Genomic DNA, 22,500 nt, shown 5'->3' with positions numbered 1-22,500 from the left:
ACTCCAAATATACAACAAAATGCATTTAAGGGCTAAAAAAGTGGATTTAGCATGATATGTCCCCTTTAAAGTGTGTGTGTGTGTGTGTGTGTGTGTGTGTGTGTGTGTGTGTGTGTGTGTGTGTGTGTGTGTGTGTGTGTGTGTGTACCATGATAATAGTACCATGGTATTCTCTGAAGAGTCTCGGACTATCATTCAGCTGCATAAATATAGTCTTCACTCAGTATCACGGTATTACTGCTAAACAAACAGCTAAGACCATCTTAAACCAGCTAAGACCAGCTAAGACCAGCTATGTCCATCTTAAACCAGCTAAGACCAGCTACACTATATTACCAAGTTTTGGGAAGTCTGCCTTTACATGCACATGAACTCTAATGACATCCCATTCTTGATCCGTAGGGTTTAATATGGAGTTGCTCCACCCTTTACTGCTATAACAGCTTCAGCTCTTCTGGGAAGGCTTTCCTCAAGGTTTAGGAGTGTGTTAATGGGATTTTTCACCATTCTTCTAGAAGTGCATTAGTGAGGTCAGACACTGATGTTGGACGAGAAGCTCTCAGGGCCCTATCTTGCACCCAGCGCAAGTGACTTTGTACAGCGACGCATGTATCATTCCTATTTTGCACCCGCGCAAAGCAGACTTTTCCCTCCACAGAAGCACGTCGGTTAACTAAGAAATACACTTGCGCTCCCGGGGGCGGTTCAGCGCAAAGAGGAGGCGTGTTCCGGCGCAAACGTTCCTTCTTGCTATTTTGCAGGTTTAGAAAACAATTGCGCCACTAACCAGGAAAAAATAGTTTAAAGTCAGTGGCGCGTTGCGCATGTTATTCATATGCTATTTTAAGGGCGCATGCTTGGCCATAATCAATGTAGCGTGTGCACAACGCGCACACACTTTGATTCTCTCATCTACACAGAAGCAGCAGTTTTCATTTTTGCAAATCATACATTATTACGATAGATAGATAGATAGATAAACAATTTATTATAAAAGCATACATCTAGCTTACACATTTACCCAAATTAACCGAAGTTAATTTGGGTGGGTTTCTCCATTTCAATGTAACTTCTCTCTTTTACGGCCGTGACGAGAGCGTTCCTCTCCTCGGCTGTGAACCGCTCCTGGTGCGCGTCTGGCAAATCCGCCGTTACAATAGCAATCCGCTATGGAAAAAGCGCATCTGCTCTTAAAGGGAATGTGAGATGACGCTCTGATTGGTTTATTTCATGTTACGCCCAAACCACACCTATGAATAATGAAGCTACTTCAGACCAACACATTTTAGATTTGCGCCTGGCGCAAGAGTCATTTATCCCGCCGGGAAAATAGCAACAGCGCCGAGACCCGCCCACAAAGTTACTTGCGCTTTGCGCTTTGACACTTGCGTTTCAGATCGTTAAAATAGGGCCCTCAGTCTCGCTCTAGTTCATCCCAAAGCTGTTCTATCGGGATGAGTTCAGTTCCTCCAGACCAAACTTGTGTTTATGGTCCTGCTCTGTGCACTGGAGCGCAGTCATGCTGGACAGGAACATCACCAGACTCTTCCCACAAAGTTGGAGCATGAAATTGTCCAAAATGTCTTGGTTTGCTGAAGCATTAAGAGTTCCTTTCACTGGAACTAAGAGGCCGAGCCCTGAAGAACAACCCGACACCCTCACCCCCCCTCCCCCAAACAACCCCACACCATCACCCCCCCTCCACCAAACAACCCCACACCATCACCCCCCCTCCACCAAACTTTACACTCGGCACAATGCAGTCAGGCAAGTACAGTTCTCCTGGCAACCGCCAAACCCAGACTCTCCCATCGGATTGCGTTCAGCTATGTCCATCTTAAACCAGCTAAGACCAACTAAGACCAGCTATGTCCATCTTAGACCAGCTATGTCCATCTTAAACCAGCTAAGACCAGCTAAGACCAGCTATGTCCATCTTAAACCAGCTAAGACCAGCTAAGACCAGCTATGTCCATCTTAAACCAGCTAAGACCAACTAAGACCAGCTATGTCCATCTTAAACCAGCTAAGACCAGCTATGTCCATCTTAGACCAGCTATGTCCATCTTAAACCAGCTAAGACCAGCTAAGACCAGCTATGTCCATCTTAGACCAGCTAAGACCAACTAAGACCAGCTATGTCCATCTTAAACCAGCTAAGACCAGCTATGTCCATCTTAGACCAGCTATGTCCATCTTAAACCAGCTAAGACCAGCTATGTCCATCTTAAACCAGCTAAGACCAACTAAGACCAGCTATGTCCATCTTAAACCAGCTAAGACCAGCTATGTCCATCTTAGACCAGCTATGTCCATCTTAAACCAGCTAAGACCAGCTAAGACCAGCTATGTCCATCTTAGACCAGCTAAGACCAGCTATGTCCATCTTAAACCTGTGAAGAGCAGCTCGGGGTGGTTTAGCTGTTGTCTTCAGCAGGCAGCAGCGTGTGTGTGAGTGTGAGTGTGAGTGTGTGTGTGTGTGTGTGTGTGTGTGTGTGTGTGTGTGTGTGTGTGTTGCTCGTACTCGATGAAGTACATCTCTCCGTTCTCCGTGAAGGCCGTCTCCCAGTTGTCCGGCAGCGGCCCGAGCGGATCCAGGTCCGGAGGGAGTGGGGGGTGTGGCGTGTTGTTCAGCTCGTATGTGGGGGCGTTTTCTCTGTTTTCTCTGACCGGGCCGTGAGCGTCCGGCCGGCTGGAGTCTCCTGTGCACAGCAGGGGGGAGGGGAACAGACTACGAGCTAAGAACTCTGGGTAACATACAGGAGGCGGTGGGAGAGACAGAACACTATTTATGCTTCTATACAAGAGAACAGTCACAAACAAACACACACACACACACTCTCATTCACACTCACTCTCACACACACTCTCACTCACACTCACTCACACACACTCACACCCACTCAAACACTCACACACACACACACACACACACACACACACACACACACACACACACACACACACACACACACACACACACACACACACACTCTCTCATTCACACACACACTCACTCTCACACTCACACACACTCTCATTCACACTCACACTCACTCTCACACACACAAACACTCACTCACACACACTCACTCTCACACTCACACAAACATTCACACCTGTAAATGTGTTGTTCATGTCTGCGCTGCTGTCTGCATCCTCCTGCAGTTCTGTCTGCTCTACTCCTTCATGCTGCATGCGATCGCAGGACTTCTGGGAACCAATGAAACGGTCTCGCAGAGCATCATGGGTAGTCACTGTCCTACTGAGAGGCTGGTTTGGCGGCTTGGGTGTCCCATAATAGTTACCTAGACAACCAGAAATCCATTAGCATGCTTGAAAAGAAAGAGGGACAGAAAGCACTGCAGCGTGTGTTAGAGACATTTGTAAAACACACACACACACACACACTCTCAGCCCAATCCAGAAACACAGCAGAGCATGTGGTCTTTCCTCTAAAACTGACGCTAGGGATTACTTTAGTTTTTCTGTACACAGATATTCCTGTATGTTTGTCTCCACACTGTCTCGATGCATAACGTATTGCTTATGGTTGCAGGGTAATACCATATTTGGGCATGTGCTGTTATTACCCTGGATTCTGAACATAAGAATTATTCTGTATGATATAACAGTGCCCTGGGCATTACCCTCTGATACCCTCATCATAACAGCATGATCCCACTGACACACCATCATACATGCCGAACTCTAGCAGCTCCACACACACACACACACACACACACACTCTCTCTCACTGTCACTCACACTCACACTCACACTCACACTCTCACTCTCACTCTCACTCACTCTCTCTCTCTCTCTCTCAATCACTCTCACTCACACTCACTCACACTCACTCACACTCACTCTCTCAATCACTCTCACTCACAATCACTCTCTCAATCACTCTCATGGTGCGTTCACACCGGACGCGAATAGCGCGTCAGGCGCGAGTGATTTCAATGTTAAGTCAATGCAAAGACGCGTTACACGCGTAAAAAATTCCTGCGGCGCGAATGAGGCGTAGAGCGCGGCGCAGTAGACGCTAATACGCCTCATTCGCGCGTCAAGTTCGCGCAAATAGCGCGAATTGAGCGTCTGGCGCGTTAAAGCGACACTATGTAACTTTTCAACCTTCATAATATATTTCCAAGATCCTTGTGATGGTACATCGACTTACAATAGGTTGAATGACACGTCTGCCATAGCCTGACAGGGTCTGTATCGCTTTTACTGGCACTATGTAACTTCGGGGTTCGGGTAGTAACCAGAGCACAAAAAGAACTACAAAATTCGACTGCTTTACGGCATACGTCACTTCCCCCACCACTTCGTCAAATTTGGACGTGAGAGGCCAACCAGCGTTTGTTTTCGGCTTTCGTGCGTATGTTTTTGTCATGGGGGTTGTTTACACCTGGCCACTTCATGCATTTTCTCAGATCGGATAGCTATCCGATCGTGAAAAGTCCAGGTTTAAATGCCCTCCGAAACGCATTTGAATCCGATCCCTCAAACCACTTCAGGAGGAGATCTGAGATGCATTCCAGACGAAACTGGACAAGTGTAAATGCATATGGTTGTTGAAACCACATATGTAAATTGTACTCCTCCCAAAAATGCTAAAAAAAAACAAAAACAAAAAAAACGTGTGAGAGCGTTGTATAGGCTATATGTTATATCCAGATATGACGACGCGCTGGAACACGCATCACCGCAGATGAGCAACTGCATCAAGCCAACGTGCAAACTATCGCAAATCAAAGTGAAAGTAAGTCGCAGACGCTTAACACACAATCTTCATCATTAAAAGTAAAGAAACGAAATGATCTGACCAGGGCTGTTACTGCTCTCTCTTATTGCGGTCTTTGATTTTGACATTTTAGCTGATGATCTATAAAATGCAGCTCATATCTCGGTGACGTGCACTCCATTAAATCTGCATATAGCGCGAGAATTGAAGATCGAATTTAAATCCGTTTCGCAAAAATACATTTATGTGACCAGGTGTAAATGGAATCGTTTTGATAAATCAGATAGCTATGCCTCACGAATTAGTTTGCCAGCTGAACTCAGGTGTTGTGAAGTGTATTTATCACGTTGATTCCTGCGATTATCATGAGAACAGCTTTCAATATCTCACATAATTATCATAAATAAGCCTAACGTAGAGGTTGTAAATAGTGTAAACGAGCACAATTTGCAAACTATTATGATAAATTGCAATAATCATGTCTAATGACATCATAACGGCCAATGTTATGAAATAATGCGACATACATTTAACTTAATTGATGTAATCTGGCATTTTGTAATGTTTACATTCCAATAAAAACAACACAAATTAAATTATACAGTAGGCCTAGACTATAGACTATTTACTTGTGATTTAGCTGCAATCATGTAAAAATTTTATAATATAATTTACGACAGTGCAAGTATTCCACAGCGACTCTAGGGGTCGCTGTTTGACAAAAACACAATTTCTACTTAGTGTGGCTTTAAGCGCGTTACGCGCGAATGATTTTATTAGTGCTATTTGTGCATTCACGGGTTTGATGCGAATTCGCGTCTGCCGCCCGAGTTGAAAAATCTGAACTTCTGCGTCAATTCGCGCCGCGTTAACTAATCAGGAGCCTGCTTGCTGCTGTCACGTGGTGAAGTGACAGTTTATAATGTTATTTTATGTTTGGCCTCAATAAATTATTTTGTAATATGACTAAAATGCACAACAAAGCAAATCTTTCACATAAAAACTCGTTTTCAATATATGAGAGATACTCATTTTGTATTGAATGCTATTTATTCCATATCTACGGAGCCCCCCTAGTCCCACTTTGGCAAAAAAAAAATTATTATAACTATCTTGTGGCCTCAAGATAGTAACTCGTGGCCTCAAGATATATCTCGTGGCCTCAAGATAGTATCTCGTGGCCTCAAGATACTAACTCGTGGCCTCAAGATAGTAACTCGTGGCCTCAAGATAGTATATCTCGTGGCCTCAAGATAGTAACTCGTGGCCTCAAGATACTAACTCGTGGCCTCAAGATAGTAACTCGTGGCCTCAAGATAGTATATCTCGTGGCCTCAAGATACTAACTCGTGGCCACGAGAAAGTGAGTTTTTTCAAGGCGAACGTTTCCATGTTAATGTTTCCATGGCGACGCGTCACGCGATTGACCGCAGCCACAATAAAACTGTATGACAGATGTGTCGCTTTTATTTCGCTTTCCTTTTTTATTCAAAATATTCACAAACTTGCTTACCATGTCATCAACTAGCCTATCTGATATTCCGATTCTCACATACGTGTAAGTGAGTGTGTTTAGTCGTTTAAAAACCTTTATAAATAATCTTGATCTATAATAACATGATGGGCGCTGCAATGTTGTCCGTCAGATTTACAGCACGTGAATTCATCAGTTTCTCCCGAAATAAATGCAAGAAAGTGGCCGGTGAACTGAGAAGAATAGAGTAAACTTTATAGTTCCTTGTCTTGCACTATGTTTGTCTTGAATAACACGTCGGCAAATTATATTTGAATATATTGTTATTGCTGCTTCCACAGACATCAGTGTGTTTTACAAACTCCAAATGTATTGTTTTACTCGTGCTTATGTGTATTTAAATATCTGAAACCAAAAATAAACATTATGAAGTTGAAAAACTGCTTAGTTGTGATGACAGCGCTGAACGTGTCCGACTCTGGCTTGTTTAAAAACCTTTATAAATAATCTTGATCTATAATAACATGAGATGGGCGCTGCAATGTTGTCCTGTCAGTCGGATTTACAGCACGTAAATTCATCAGTTTCTCCCGAAATAAATGCAAGAAAGTGGCCGGTGAACTGAGAAGAATAGAGTAAACTTTATAGTTCCTTGTCTTGCACTATGTTTGTCTTGAATAACACATGTCGGCAAATTATATTTGAATAGATTGTTATTGCTGCTTCACAGACATCAGTGTGTTTTACAAACTCCAAATGTATTGTTTTACTCGTGCTTATGTGTATTTAAATATCTGAAACCAAAAATAAACATTATGAAGTTGAAAAAACTGCTTAGTTGTGATGACAGCGCTGAACGCGTCCGACTCTGGCTCAGCGCCAGCCAATGTGCGAAAGCACAGTTTGAATCTGGCAGCACTAAACATTCTAAATGTGGCGCCGTACTCTCAGGGGCTAGTTGATGACATGGTAAGCAAGTTTGTGAATATTTTGAATAAAAAAGGAAAAGCGAAATAAAAGCGACACATCTGTCATACAGTATTATTGTGGCTGCGGTGTATCGCGTGACGCGTCGCCATGGAAACATTAAAAGGAACGTTCGCCTTGAAAAAACTTACTTTCTCGTGGCCACGAGTTAGTATCTTGAGGCCACGAGTTAGTATCTTGAGGCCACGAGTTACTATCTTGAGGCCACGAGATATACTATCTTGAGGCCACGAGTTACTATCTTGAGGCCACGAGTTAGTATCTTGAGGCCACGAGATACTATCTTGAGGCCACGAGTTACTATCTTGAGGCCACGAGTTACTATCTTGAGGCCACAAGATAGATATAATAATTTTTTTTTGCCAAAGTGGGACTAGGGGGGCTCCGTACATATCTATTCTAGATTATATGAAACATTATTATTCTAATGTAAAGACAACAAACACAATTTAGTGTATAAAAACAAAAATCACAGGACAGGTTTCACTTTTGGAGGCTGACTCCATTTATTATCAAAACAAAAATAAATGACAGATTAGGTGGGTGCGGGCGAGGGTGAACCTCGCGCCGGGCTGTAGAGCGCGGGCTCGTCAGGCAGCGACCACTCGAGGCCGAGGCCTTACGGCCTACGCTGTCCTCGTCAGCGTCCTCACCGTTAGGTCCACCAAACCTAGCTCCTGGAGCAAATTGTGAAACTCCTGAAACCCTCTGGAGGGTCTGGTGGACCCGAGTACAGCGACGATGTCCCCTACGCAGCTGTTTCTGCTCTCCAGAGCATATACGAGCGGTGACTCTTTCGATTAATGCTAATGCTAATGCTCGATAAACATCTAAAAAAGATGGCCGCCAACGGGTTTCGAAACTTTCGCCTCTGACGCGCGTAAATTTTGCTTCAAACTTTTGTTTTTACGCGTGTCAATTTCGCTCTTGACACGCGAATTAACACAAAAGTGGTCAAGCGTCAAACTAGACGCGGCAGGCGCGAATTTGACGCGCTATTCGCGTCTGGTGTGAACGCACAGTCACTCACCCTCACTCTCTCTCAATCACTCTCACTCACAATCACTCTCTCAATCACTCACACTCACACTCACTCTCTCTCTCTCAATCACTCTCACTCACTCTCTCTCTCTCAATCACTCTCACTCACTCACTCTCACAATCACTCACTCTCACTCACACTCACTCACTCTCACAATCACTCACTCTCTCTCTCAATCACTCACTCTCTCAATCACTCACACTCACTCTCTCTCTCAATCACTCACACTCACAATCACTCTCTCAATCACTCTCACTCACAATCACTCTCTCAATCACTCACACTCACTCTCTCTCTCTCAATCACTCTCACTCAAACTCACTCACTCACTCTCTCTCTCAATCACTCTCACTCACACTCACTCACTCTCTCTTTCAATCACTCTCACTCACACTCACTCTCTCTCAATCACTCACACTCACTCTCTCTCAATCACTCACTCACTCACTCTCTCTCAATCACTCACACTCACTCTCTCTCAATCACTCTCACTCACTCTCTCAATCACTCTCATTCACAATCACTCTCTCAATCACTCTCACTCACACTCTCTCAATCACTCTCACTCACAATCACTCTCACTCACAATCACTCTCTCAATCACTCACACTCACACTCACTCTCTCTCAATCACTCACACTCTCTCTCTCAATCACTCTCACTCACACTCACTCACTCACTCACTCACACTCACACTCTCTCTCTCTCAATCACTCTCACTCACTCACTCACTCTCACTCTCTCAATCACTCTCTCTCAATCACTCACACTCACTCTCTCTCTCAATCACTCTCCCTCACTCACACTCACTCTCTCTCTCTCTCTCAATCACTCACACTCACACTCTCAATGTGACACTCACTCAAACACACTCACACTGCCACTCTCATTCTCACTCACACACACTCACTCACTCAAACACACTCTCACTCACACTCACACACAGCTGAAGCACTCACACACCATCATATGTCCCGATCTCTAGCAGTTCTCCACGCCGGTGCAGCTCCAGGAAATCCTCCACTGACAGGAAGTTGTAATCCACACCATGAAGCTCGTGGCCTCGAGGGCGACGGGTCGTACCTGCAGGAGCAACAAACACAAGAACTCCAGTTAAAACACTGACTCCAGAACTCGGGAGAACTCGGTGGAGAACTCTGGAGAACTCTGGAGAACTCTGGAGAACTCTGGAGAACTCTGGAGAACTCTGGAGAACTCTGGAGAACTCTGGAGAACTCTGGAGAACTCTGGAGAACTCAGAGTCTCACAACAATCATGCACTGATGGAAGCCTGGAATATTGCAAAATCTGAATATGGCATAAAACACTCGTGAATAAAGCAGTGTTTCCATCACATGTGTTCAAGAGAACAAAATCATCACTTCCTGCTGCAAAATATCAGTAATAAAACTAAGATCAGGCTCTTTCACACTCCATCATTAATGAGTTGGTCTCAGAGCGTCAGACGAAACACAATAAACGCTGTCATGTTCTCTTGCGTTCTATTCTAATATACTTGGGGTAAATCCCACAGCTGTGTGTAAATCCAACATGTTATTTTGTGTGTGCTTAAATACTTCATTACCTATTAGATATCAAGCACAATTAATGAAAGGACAAACAATGTCTCTGTCTAAGGCTAGATTCGCCCTGTGCACACACACACACACACACACACACACACACACACACACACACGTCATCACGGCTGAATACACTCACTCTTGTGTTGTTCTGGCAGTAATAAACCCCATTGATAGAGTTACATCACATTCAAATACATTATGATTCACTTCATCCGACAAGTCTTCAATCTGCTGCATCATGACAATAGAGAAGACATTACTGGATGTGGACAGACATGTTTAAAGGGATAGTTCACTTTGAAATTAAATTTTGGTATGTTTTAGCTTACCTCAAGGGCATCCAAGATGTAGGTGTCTTTTTTTCCGCAGTAGTTTCAATTTTGATATTTTTAGGTCAAACCGTTCTTGTCTGTCAGTCATATAATGCAGGTCTATGGTCACTGTCTCAAAGAGCATGCACAGAGTACAAATTAAAACAATTCCCCGTCGTCCAAATTAAACAATTCCCCATCGTAAGTACACATTGATGGCCTAAGACACGAAACGAGCGGTTTGTGTGAGAAAACTAACAGTATTTATATCGTTTTTACCTCTTATACACAGCCATGTCCAAGTGATCTGATCTGACGTGTGCGCAGACTGGTGCATAGATATATACACTAGATGTCGCCTTAAAGACATTCGTTCCAATGAACTGCCGTAGACAAGGCGACATCTAGTGTATATATCTATGCACCAGTCTGCGTAGTACATCAATACATCAATACATCGTAGTACATCAAGTACATCAATGTGTACTTACGATGGGGAATTGTTTAATTTGGACGACGGGGAATTGTTTTAATTTGGACTCTGTGCATGCTCTTTGAGACAGTGACCATCGACCTGCATTATATGACTGACAGACAAGAACGGTTTGACCTACAAATATCAAAATTGAAACTACTGCGGAAAAAAAGACACCTACATCTTGGATGCCCTTGAAGTAAGCTAAAACATACCAAAAATTAATTTCAAAGTGAACTATCCCTTTAAGACCAACAACACACTGAACCTCCACAGCGGCTTCATGCACTTCACAGAGTGTGTTTCAGTGTGTCAGTGCTGGATATTACACTACACACCCTTTCAGCTGAGACTGACTACTGATGCTTTACTGAGAATCATCAATCAAAATGATTGTAAAGCCTTGTAGATTATAAGCAGACAAAAAATAATCATGATAGAAACATGACAGTCCACTGATTTATCACTGCACCTTTAACCCTTCTGCGTCACGACAGGAGAGCTGAAGTCATACTGGGGTTAGAAGGGTCTCACGAATACAGAATCAGATACAGAAATATGTTAAATAGACAAGCACGCAGATACACAAATGCCTGGACTCCTCCCACCACCTACTCCAGCCAATCAGAGAGCAGCCACATTGTGCTGACCAATCACAGCACATTCTAGCTTCAACCAATCATGTGATTCAGGGCGAGAACAGGGTCGAGGCCTGATATCATAAGAATGTGTACACACACAGAAAGCCTAACTGTGTCCCTTTAGGGCCTCCGTAGAACACGTTATTCTTTTCCCCGGCCTTTCCGAATCAGGTATTGGTCTCCGGGCTCATCCCGACATCTTAACTCGCGAACACAACAGCTGTCATTCATGCTTTACATCTACAGTTCAAATTAATAATCACTGGCATTTTTCATAAATCTTGAGCGAGAGCAGTGTGTGCTTCCCTCTTCTGGACAAACACAGAACTATAGTCAAAGTCAGCAGGATATTCATCGCAGTTCAGTTAGTAACAAAACAAAAAATACAAGTGAAATCAAAATATGACTAATTAATGCAGTGATGTTATTAGTGTTATTACTCGCTTATACACAGAGAATTAATTAATAACTGTTTTTTGTTACCAATCAAATGAAATCAGTGAACAAAACCCTCTTAGCACTGCAGAAGTGCCGTTTAGATGTGATGTTAAAGCATTTACACTGCAAATAATGTTATGAGATTAATGTTTTAAATGTAAAACTCTGAACAAAGAAATATGAAATGTCAAAAAAATGAAATAATAGGCCTATGCCTACTTTTAAATGGGAAACTAATCCAGCCAGTAGGTGGCAGAAAGTCTTCGAGTCACTGAATCATTCAGCCGATTCATTCAGGAACAAGTTTTTATGAATATCTCAGTGAATCATTGATTTCCCCGAATCATTCAAACACACGGATTCATTCAGACACTAAACCAAACACTGCTGTGTGTTGATCGGAGAAGCACAACCCTTCTGCTCGCTTAGAAACCTTTTCATTAGCGGAATAGAGCGAAAACATCAATATTGACAATGTCGTGTCTAAAATGTAATTTAATATTAACTTTCTGTTTATTGAACTGTTAAATAAAATCACATTTGCAATCGTGCTGATATTCTGAAAAACATCACTCTTGCCCTCGTCATATTGCTTACAACTATAAAAAAAAAAAAAAAAAAAATTGTATATATATATATATATATAAAAAAAAAATAAGAACTTATACAGAAGCATTTTTTGTCCCCATATGTTGAATTTTCCACTGGATTGGAGGACAGTATGTAGGTTATATTAAAATTTATTTTTAGTGTTAAAATCAAACTATATACTTTTTCCTGATAAACCGCAGCGCAAAAAATGACGTTTAAGTGTAAAACGAACAGAAGCGTCTGGAAACTCTCAATTCTAGCGTTTGTGAACATATTATATTAAAGGGGTGGTTGATTATGATTGGACTTCTCTAACTGTAGTTAGTGTGTAATGTTGCTGTTTGATCATAAACAACATCTGCAAAGTTACAGCGCTCAAAGTTCAGAGCAAAGGGAGATATTTGCTTTTAAAGAAACAGTTTTTTAAGAACTACAACAAACGGCTGGTAGAGACTACAATGAGCTTCTTCACGGGTTGATGACATCACTAACCCTCAAATTTACATAACCCCGCCCCCGGGAACACAGGGGGTGTGGCCATGTTGGGCTGCGCTAGAGAAGAGTAAGAGTGTTGTTGTTTTTTACACCCCAGAAACTGTTTTCCTAAGGCTGACGAAATTAGAGGTAAAAATTATTTGTAACACTGTTCCTGAACATTATAAACTCAGCGTTTGTCTGTGCGCTGCACATGTTACGGAGAACAGCTTCCAGAAGAGAGCACAATGCAGGCTATAAGCACAAACGCTTATCCTGAAAGACAACGCCGTTCCCATTTCATCTGGATCTGTTGTTTATGGATCATGTAAGTATGGGTTATTTATAGTTGTGTTTTCTATTAACAGTTCCAATTATAAGCTTTATGTAGTTGCTATGATGGAAAGCTTTGCCTCCGCTAGCCTGCTAACCAACATTACAGTGTTGATGTAGTGTTTACTGGAGCTTTTGTAAGACTGTTCATAGCCCCTTAAGGGGAATTATCCAGGTTTCTGTGATTGATTACTGTTTGAATTACCATAGTTTTCTGACAAATATGATTAAATGGTGGATAATATCGTATCTATAAGAAAATTCCAACAACAACAAAAAAAAACACACCACTCTGAAACGTCCAGTAAAATCTGTGCTTGTTATGCACATAATGTCATAATGTGTTTTTTGAACAATCAAGCATGAAAACATATTCTAGTACACACCAAACACTGAATCAAGACTTCATAAAAGGGCATAATAGGACCCCTTTAAAAATTATTGTTCAGTTGAATGTTTGTACCTGTCAAACAATGGTGCGGTTTTGTTTTTCGCAAAATGTTGTGATTTCAGTGCCGTTGTTAGGATGAATGATTAAACATTCGGTCATAAGCATGATGTTGTAACTCATGGAAAGATCATGGAGATTCACTGGTCAGAGTGAGTGTGAATCCTGAATCACCTTGCTTACCTGTGCCCTCATGCAGTGATTTACCCATCTGATCTGTGTCGTAATAAAGATATCAAATATGAATACTGTTGAGGTGTATTCCCGTATCTCAACATACAACCCAACAACACTGAAGAAAGCCACGATTATTCAGGGCAAATATCAAAGAAACAGAGCCAAAAGATAGGCTGAGATCTAATGTCATCATCTCTGTGTTAGCGTGAACAACAGGCTGAAGCTCGTCCTGATACGTGAAACCTGTCGTCTGCCGGCTGTCACTACGGATCAGTGTGTGTCTGAACATCTGCTGCTCTACAGCCCATGATGACTGTGTGTGTTCACCAATCCTGTGCTTCACTACAGTCACACCATCAGCTTTCAGACAACACACTCGGGACACGCATGCTTACACCTCTTTACTGCTGGAAATTAACATGCACTACTTTCATCTTCATCTTCATCTTCATCATCATCATCATCATCATCATCATCATCATCATCATCATCATCATCATCAGATTGAATGGGTTCCATAAAACAACAGTGAGAATGTGACCTGAGAACACAGAATTGGAGAGAGATTATTGAATAAACAGATAATGTTATAACTAATGTTTGCTACGCTAGAGTAACGTAGAGATCCAGTCAGAACATGTTTAAGGTTACAGATCAGTGATCTCATGAATATACTGCAATAACTTGACCAACTTTAACCCTTCAGGTTAAAGGGATATTGACTCAACCCAACCAGAGGTTAAAGAGATAAAGACTCAACCCAACCAGAGGTTCAGAGATAAAGACTCAACTCCACCAGAGGTTCAGAGATAAAGACTCAACTCAACCAGAGGTTCAGAGATAAAGACTTAACTCAACCAGAGGTTCAGAGATAAAGACTCAACTCAACCAGAGGTTCAGAGATAAAGCCTCAACTCAACCAGAGGTTCAGAGATAAAGCCTCAACTCAACCAGAGGTTCAGAGATAAAGACTCAACTCAACCAGAGGTTCAGAGATAAAGACTCAACTCAACCAGAGGTTCAGAGATAAAGGCTCAACTCAACCAGAGGTTCAGAGATAAAGACTCAACTCAACCAGAGGTTCAGAGATAAAGACTCAACTCAACCAGAGGTTCAGAGATAAAGACTCAACTCAACCAGAGGTTCAGAGATAAAGCCTCAACTCAACCAGAGGTTCAGAGATAAAGACTCAACTCAACCAGAGGTTCAGAGATAAAGACTCAACTCAACCAGAGGTTCAGAGATAAAGACTCAACCCAACCAGAGGTTCAGAGATAAAGACTCAACTCAACCAGAGGTTCACCAGAGGTTCAGAGATAAAGACACAACCCAACCAGAGGTTCAGAGATAAAGACTCAACCCAACCAGAGGTTCAGAGATAAAGACTCAACCCAACCAGAGGTTCAGAGATAAAGACTCAACCCAACCAGAGGTTCAGAGATAAAGATCTGATCGTGATCTTTTTTTCTGGTGAAATAAATAAATAAATAAATAAATAGTGATGAAAGCCAAATTATTAAATCTCATTAAAGTATATTTTCTGAGTAATCCACTATTTTGTCGAGGAGGATCAAAATTACAATTTTCACCTGAGATTTGGAGCCAAAATACAGCGGGTGTAAAACGACGTTGGAAAGATGGCAGCATCATTATTTTATTTTTACACAGAGATTTGTAGGTCTATTAGTTAGATGTTGACTTTAGCAATCTTTGTCTCATTAAATGCCAATGGTGACAGTTAAATAACTCAAGTAGTATTACATATATCTTAATATCCTTTTAGATTCTGGTTCTTAACAAACTTTTCTTTTGCTAGACAGACTTTCTTCTCAAATATTATAAACAGCAATTTAAACAACACACGCACTCTTTTTGCTACTGTAGAGAGACTGACAAACCCCCCAAGCCAGATTCCCAGTGAAATGCTCTCAAACAGCAAGTGCAGTGAGTTTGCTTCTTTCTTCTCTGAGAAAATCAATAATATCAGAAAGGTGATCAGCACATCCTTGAGTTGCACTGGGGTCAGACAGATCAGACCACCTGAGAAAGTAGTTACTATGTCTGACTTCAAAGAAATTGATGGCAAAATTTTGGAAGAAACCGTACAACACCTTAAAACATCAACATGCGCTCTTGACACACTTCCCACATCTTTCTTCAAAATTGTGCTAAACAGTTTAGAAGCAGATCTTCTAGAAGTGGTAAATGCCTCACTTCTCTCTGGGAGTTTTCCAAACTCCCTGAAAACTGCAGTTGTCAAGCCCCTCCTGAAAAAGAGCAATCTGGATAAGACCATATTAAGCAACTATAGACCGATCTCAAATCTTCCTTTCATAGGCAAGATCATTGAAAAAGTTGTCTTCAATCAGCTGAACAAATTCTTAAGCTCGAATGGATACTTTGACAATTTTCAATCTGGTTTCCGACCGCACCACAGCACAGAGACAGCGCTCATAAAGATAATAAACGATATTCGCTTAAATACTGATTCAGGAAAATTATCAGTGCTGGTACTACTCGACCTCAGTGCTGCATTTGACACTGTTGATCACAACATACTTCTTGACAGGCTGGAAAACTGGGTGGGGCTTTCTGGGATAGTCCTAAAATGGTTCAGGTCATACTTAGATGGGAGAGGTTATTATGTGAGTATAGGAGACCATAAGTCTGAGTGGACATCCATGACATGCGGAGTCCCTCAAGGCTCAATTCTTGCGCCACTCCTGTTCAACCTGTATATGCTCCCAATGAGCCAAATAATGAGAAATAACCAAATTGCTTACCACAGCTATGCAGACGACACACAGCTGTACTTAGCCCTAACGCCTAACGATTACAGCCCCATTGACTCCCTGTGCCGATGCATTGACGAAGTCAACAGTTGGATGTGTCAAAACTTTCTTCAATTAAACAAAGACAAAACTGAAGTTATTGCGTTTGGAAACAAAGATGAAGTTCTCAAGGTGAACGCATACCTTCACTCTAGGGGTCAAACAACTAAACATCAAGTCAGGAATCTTGGTGTGACACTAGAGTCAGACCTTAGTTTCAGTAGTCATGTCAAAGCAATAACTAAATCAGCATACTATCATCTGAAAAATATTGCAAGAATCAGATGCTTTGTTTCCAGACAAGACTTAGAGAAACTTGTGCATGCTTTCATCACCAGCAGGGTGGATTATTGTAATGGACTCCTCACTGGCCTTCCCAAAAAGACCATAAGACAGTGTCAGCTCATACAGAACGCTGCCGCCAGGATTCTGAGCAGAACCAGAAAATATGAACATATCACACCAGTCCTCAGGTCTTTACACTGGCTCCCAGTTAGATTTAGGATTGATTTTAAAGTATTATTACTGGTATATAAATCATTCAATGGCCTAGGACCTCAATACATTGCAAATATGCTCACTGAATATAAACCCAACAGATCACTCAGATCATTAGGATCATATCAGCTAGAAATACCAAGGGTTCATTCTAAACATGGTGAGTCTGCTTTTAGCTATTATGCCAGCCGCAGCTGGAACCAGCTTCCAGAAGAGATCAGATGTGCTCCTACAGTGGTCACATTCAAATCCAGACTCAAAACACTTCTGTTTAGCTGTGCATTTACTGAATGAGCACTGTGCCGCTGTTCGTCCGACTGTTTGTACTGACTTGTACGACTAAATGCCCACTCAGAAGGTGATAATGTGAAAGTGACGTGTATTAATGTGGGTTTGAAAGTAGAACAGTATTTAAATGACGATATTAAAGTTTTCGTCTGAGAAAGAATGTGAACGCAGTGCTAAAGTGCTAAAGAAAGTGAAAAGAACGTGTGAGTAAATGAGGGAGAAAAGAAAGTTAAAGGAAAGTTGATAGATGGAAGTCGTAAGAAGATTGAAGGTTAAAAGAAGGTTGAAAGATTTAAGTCTTAAGGGAATCCTTTGAAAGAAAGATCTATAATAAATATTCTTTTTTATTTTTTAAAAGTACTGTATTTTATTTTATTTTTTCTAAACTGTTTTAATTATTCTTATTTCTTTTCATTATTTTAATTTCTTCTATGTAAAGCACTTTGAATTGCCATTGTGTATGAAATGTGCTATATAAATAAACTTGCCTTGCCTTGCCTTGCCTTTGGTATCTTCATTTTAAAGGCCCTCGATGGTTCAATCTCACAGATATGGGGATTTTAATGCGGCACTAAATTAGTCGATTTCACTCATTTTCAATGGTCAAAAACCATATCTGAGTAATTTATTCTACAGCTGATACTTGTTGTGTTTAAAGAGGAAAAGATAAAAAGAAAAAATAATACTGAAACTAGACATGTATCTTGTTTCCCACTATCAAAACAACTGCATACAACACAGCTCTCTGAGTGCCAAAAACATATTTTTAAAACACATTTCATATTTGTTACGACCCTGTCTTTTTATTCTCTACCTGATGGTGGCAGTATAACATCCGACTGTGATGTCATTGTTCGTTTGTGTGTGTCATCCTCTTTATGTTACGGTCGGGAACGAGATGGCCATGACAGTTTTACAAGCAACAAAAGTTTTAGATAAAAAACAACAATTTCGTTTTCACCATTAACACATTTTAAACAAGTATAACTTGCTTAGCTGGGAAAACCTCATTAAGTTTAACCCTCTGGGGTCTAAGGGGTTTTTGGGGTCCTTGAGATGTTCTGACATGCCCTGACATTTGTGCTTTTTTCAGTTGCTTATAAACATATTAATGGCAAAGGTGTAATTACACTCTATTCAGCACAAACAGGGCTACCATAATATGTGAGCAACATGTACATGTTTGTATTTTTGAGAGAATAATGTTTACATTTACATTTACATTTATTCATTTAGCTGAAATAAATTTTCAGCTAAATGCATTTATGCATGGTTATTGAAAAAACAAAAAATTTAAGTTCCTGAAATAAGTCCACAAAACACATACTAAATATGTGTCCATAAGACTTCTGAATAATGCATTTTGTCGCCTAGAGTTTTTGCTTCAAAATTATGTGAAAATCATCCTGCCTAATCATTCACATAAAACAATACATTGATTTAAACTTTGTAAGACATTTTTTGTTTGGAAAGGCAATATGTGTGTGGGCGTGAATGATCATGAACGATTCACACCTGAGAAGAAAATGACCCGCATAAATGAGCTGCATAATGAGCCGCATAATGAGCCTTTCATTCAGGTGTGTCACTGAGAGGGTATGCAAGAATATTTAAATTTTTTAAATTAAAAAATAAAATAAGAAATGTATATATATATATATATATATATATATATTAGGGGTGTAACGATACACGTATTCGTATTGAACCGTTCGGTACGAGGCTTTCGGTTCGGTCTTCGGTACGCATTTTCAAACCGAACGGTTCGTTGGACCATTTTTCCTGCCGACCAAAATTTCGTTATTTCAAATGTAGGCGCGTTGCGCGTGTCAAGCGCGCTCATAATGTAAGAGACGCCGGCGCAACCACAACATTGCCCAACATCAAATGGCAAACGTAATGCAAGCGGAACGAAACTGCTCGTTATTGTGTGGTTGACGGACCGTTTATCAGTTTGGACCAGTGCAGCGCGAGCCGATCGTGATCATGTGACACTGTTACTACACAGCGCTAATAAGAGATCCAGTAAAGAAAGCATTTGAATTCGCCACAGAAGTGATAACATCGCTGCGAGATCTAGTGAGAAACATTCACATTTCTCCGTTATTAACGGATCAAACAGCGCTGACGTGGAAACCAGGAAGAATGTGCCATGAATGAACTATCCAGTGTCCACAGATCAGCAACATTCACCATGGATTTACTGTAGTAACACTAACTGCAACCATGGAAGTTTGGCAGGAATAGTAGGCTATAATGCCTTCAAGTAACATTACGCTGGTTTTATTTTGACATTATGAATACAATTGCTGCCCTCAAATGTTCATCTGAACTAAAACTAGATGTACCGCATCGCGGTACAAAATATGACCGCCGCTCAGGCCTGCACTGGCTTTCCACAAAAATAAATGACGTGGAGTAATTTGGCTGTATTGCGTGTTTATGTATATACCTAAAAAAAGTAATAGTATGTGCATGTCTGTCTGTGTGTGTGTGTGTGTGTGTGTGTGTGTGTGTGTGTGTGTGTGTGTGTGTGTGTGTGTGTGTGTGTGTGTGTGTGTGTGTGTGTGTGTGTGTGTGTGTGTGTGTGTGTGTGTGTGTGTATGTGTGTGTGTGTGTGTGTGTGTGTGTGTGTGTGTGTGTGTGTGTGTGTGTGTGTCTGTGCGTGTATGTATGTGTGCGTACATGTGTGCGCGTGTGTGTTTGTGTGTGTGTGTGTCTGTGCATGTGGATTTGTATGTGTGTGTATGGGTGTGTGTCTGTGCGTGTGGATGTCAGTGTGTGTGCATGCTTGCGTTTGTTTGTATTCCTGCATGTGTGTGTGTGACAGTATCATCCTAAACCAGCAACCCTTCGCTCAACAGCACCATCTACAGGCCGATGAGTGTACAGTCACTAAATGTGCACATAAATGAATTTATTTTATACCCCCCCATGGATGAAATTCTACAAAACTTAGCAGAGGATACCCCCAGAGGTTGTCAAGTTAATCATACACATGAAATATGGTGCCCCCGGGGACCAAACGAAATTTTTCCGTAGAAGTCTAGTGGGGCTACATGCCCACCAAATTTCATGTTCCCCGGTGTTTCGGTGTCCCTGGTGTCGTTGACGAAAAATTTACGGGGGCCCCAGCGCAGGGGGGGGAAGTGGCCCCCGGGGACCAAACGAAATTTTTCCGTAAAAGTCTAGTAGACCAACATACCATAAAAATTTCTTCATCCTCGGTGCCACGGTTCAGGTAGTTATTTAGGAAAAACTGCATTTTTGGGGGTTTGGGGGGGCCCAGCGCGGGGGGGGAGTGGCCCCCGGGGACCAAACGAAATTTTTCCGTAGAAGTGTAGTGGGGCTACATGCCCACCAAATTTCATGTTCCCCGGTGCTTCGGTGTCCCTGGTATCGTTGACGAAAAATTTACGGGGGCCCCAGCGCGGGGGGGGGGAGTGGCCCCCGGGGACCAAACGAAATTTTTCCGTAAAAGTCTAGTAGACGAACATACCATAAAAATGTCTTCATCCTCGGTGCCACGGTTCAGGTAGTTATTTAGGAAAAACTGCATTTTTTTGGGTTTGGGGGGGCCCAGCGCGGGGGGGGAGTGGCCCCCGGGGACCAAACAAAATTTTTCCTTAGAAGTCTAGTGGGGCTACATGCCCACCAAATTTCATGTTCCCCGGTGTTTCGGTGTCCCTGGTATGGTTGACGAAAAATTTACGGGGGCCCCAGCGTGGGGGGGGAAGTGGCCCCCAGGGACCAAACGAAATTTTTCCGTAAAAGTCTAGTAGACGAACATACCATAAAAATTTCTTCATCCTCGGTGCCACGGTTCAGGTAGTTATTTAGGAAAAACTGCATTTTTGGGGGTTTGGGGGGGCCCAGCGCGGGGGGGGAGTGGCCCCCGGGGACCAAACGAAATTTTTCCTTAGAAGTCTAGTGGGGCTACATGCCCACCAAATTTCATGTTCCCCGGTGCTTCGGTGTCCCTGGTATCGTTGACGAAAAATTCAGTAAGGTGACGAAAAAAAAAAAAAAAAAACTTTGACAATCCCTATATGACCGGCTAGCTACGCTAGCGGCGGTCATAATAAACCTGTTTATAACTACTACAATATTACATTTCATTTTTTCCAAGGAGCTGTTTTATTTTATATGCTCCTAAGAAGAGTCAATTATAGCTCTAGAATTGCTCAAAGTAAAAAAAAAATCATACTTTATGATGTTAGTTTTAATTAAAAAAAAAGAATAAAAAAAATTAAATCAAGGAAATTTCTCTGGCATTTCTTTCTTTTTGCTGTATCGAACCGAACCGTGACACAAGTGTATCGTATCGAACTGAACCGTTACACCCCAAATATATATATATATATATATATATATATATATATATATAAAATCTTTTTCCACAAATTTTGTATGCATGCAAATTGTATAATATCCAAGGTAAACATTTCTAGTAATTGTGCAGTTAATTATCATACTGTATTTTCAGAAAGTTTTGGAATATTTATCCTATCCCCAAATGTTATTAGTCACCCAGCCAAATTTGAATGGAAAAAAAAGCCGGCAAGTACATAAAATAAGCTATCAAAATCTTGAAAAAATTAGCAGGAGTCTCTGCTCTCAAACGCTGGGGGCGTGTCCACTGGCTGCGCTGAAACCACGCCCACACACTCAACTGTCTGTCACCGCTACAGCCGGAATGGATGCTCCTAGCAGCTTACAAAGCCATACATGTTTGAGCCTGGACTACCTAACTTACTATAATTATAACATAAGCACACAAGGCAACTTACACTCATTGGTGGGCACGCACTGCCAACGATGGCACCAGTTGTCGTTGCGACGGGAGGATGAAGGCCGAGGCGAGAGATAGTCGGCTCGGCCGCAGTAACAGCGGATTATCAGTGAATCCCAGTTGTCTCCGACTAAAGTTTATAAAACTATCCCGTGTAAAATGATCACTACAGAGGCAGGTTTTGGCGGTGATCCTCAGCTCTCCATCAAGGTGGCTCTTCACAAAATTAATCCACCTCTTGTTGATGTGATACGTTAGTTTTTCGTAAATTTAAATGATCTGTTTTGTACGTGATCGCGTCCAGGTTATATGCATTTCCGTTATGAGGCATAGCTAGCTAGCAAACTGTAGGCTGTAGTAA

At 41.7% G+C, this 22,500-nt stretch overlaps 1 protein-coding gene across 7 annotated transcripts in view; it reads right to left on the bottom strand.

Annotated features, from left to right (window-relative positions):
• The window catches only part of magi1a (membrane associated guanylate kinase, WW and PDZ domain containing 1a), a 160,323-nt gene that overhangs the window by 49,900 nt on the left and 87,923 nt on the right, over positions 1-22,500 (bottom strand). For all 7 annotated transcript variants that reach the window (XM_082187372.1, XM_082187368.1, XM_082187369.1 and 4 more), the window contains 3 exons: positions 9,220-9,339; positions 3,120-3,308; positions 2,525-2,702 (listed from right to left, as the gene is read on the bottom strand). In XM_082187372.1, coding sequence (XP_082043498.1) covers positions 2,525-2,702; positions 3,120-3,308; positions 9,220-9,339 — 487 coding nt within the window. The remainder of the gene's footprint in view (positions 1-2,524; positions 2,703-3,119; positions 3,309-9,219; positions 9,340-22,500) is intronic.

Source organism: Leuciscus leuciscus (genome assembly GCF_965113295.1).
Source record: "Leuciscus leuciscus genome assembly, chromosome: 13".
In the NCBI taxonomy this organism is placed as follows: Eukaryota; Metazoa; Chordata; class Actinopteri; order Cypriniformes; family Leuciscidae; genus Leuciscus; species Leuciscus leuciscus.
Note: the sequence above shows the minus strand (reverse complement) of the source record. Positions and strands in the feature narration are given on the sequence as shown.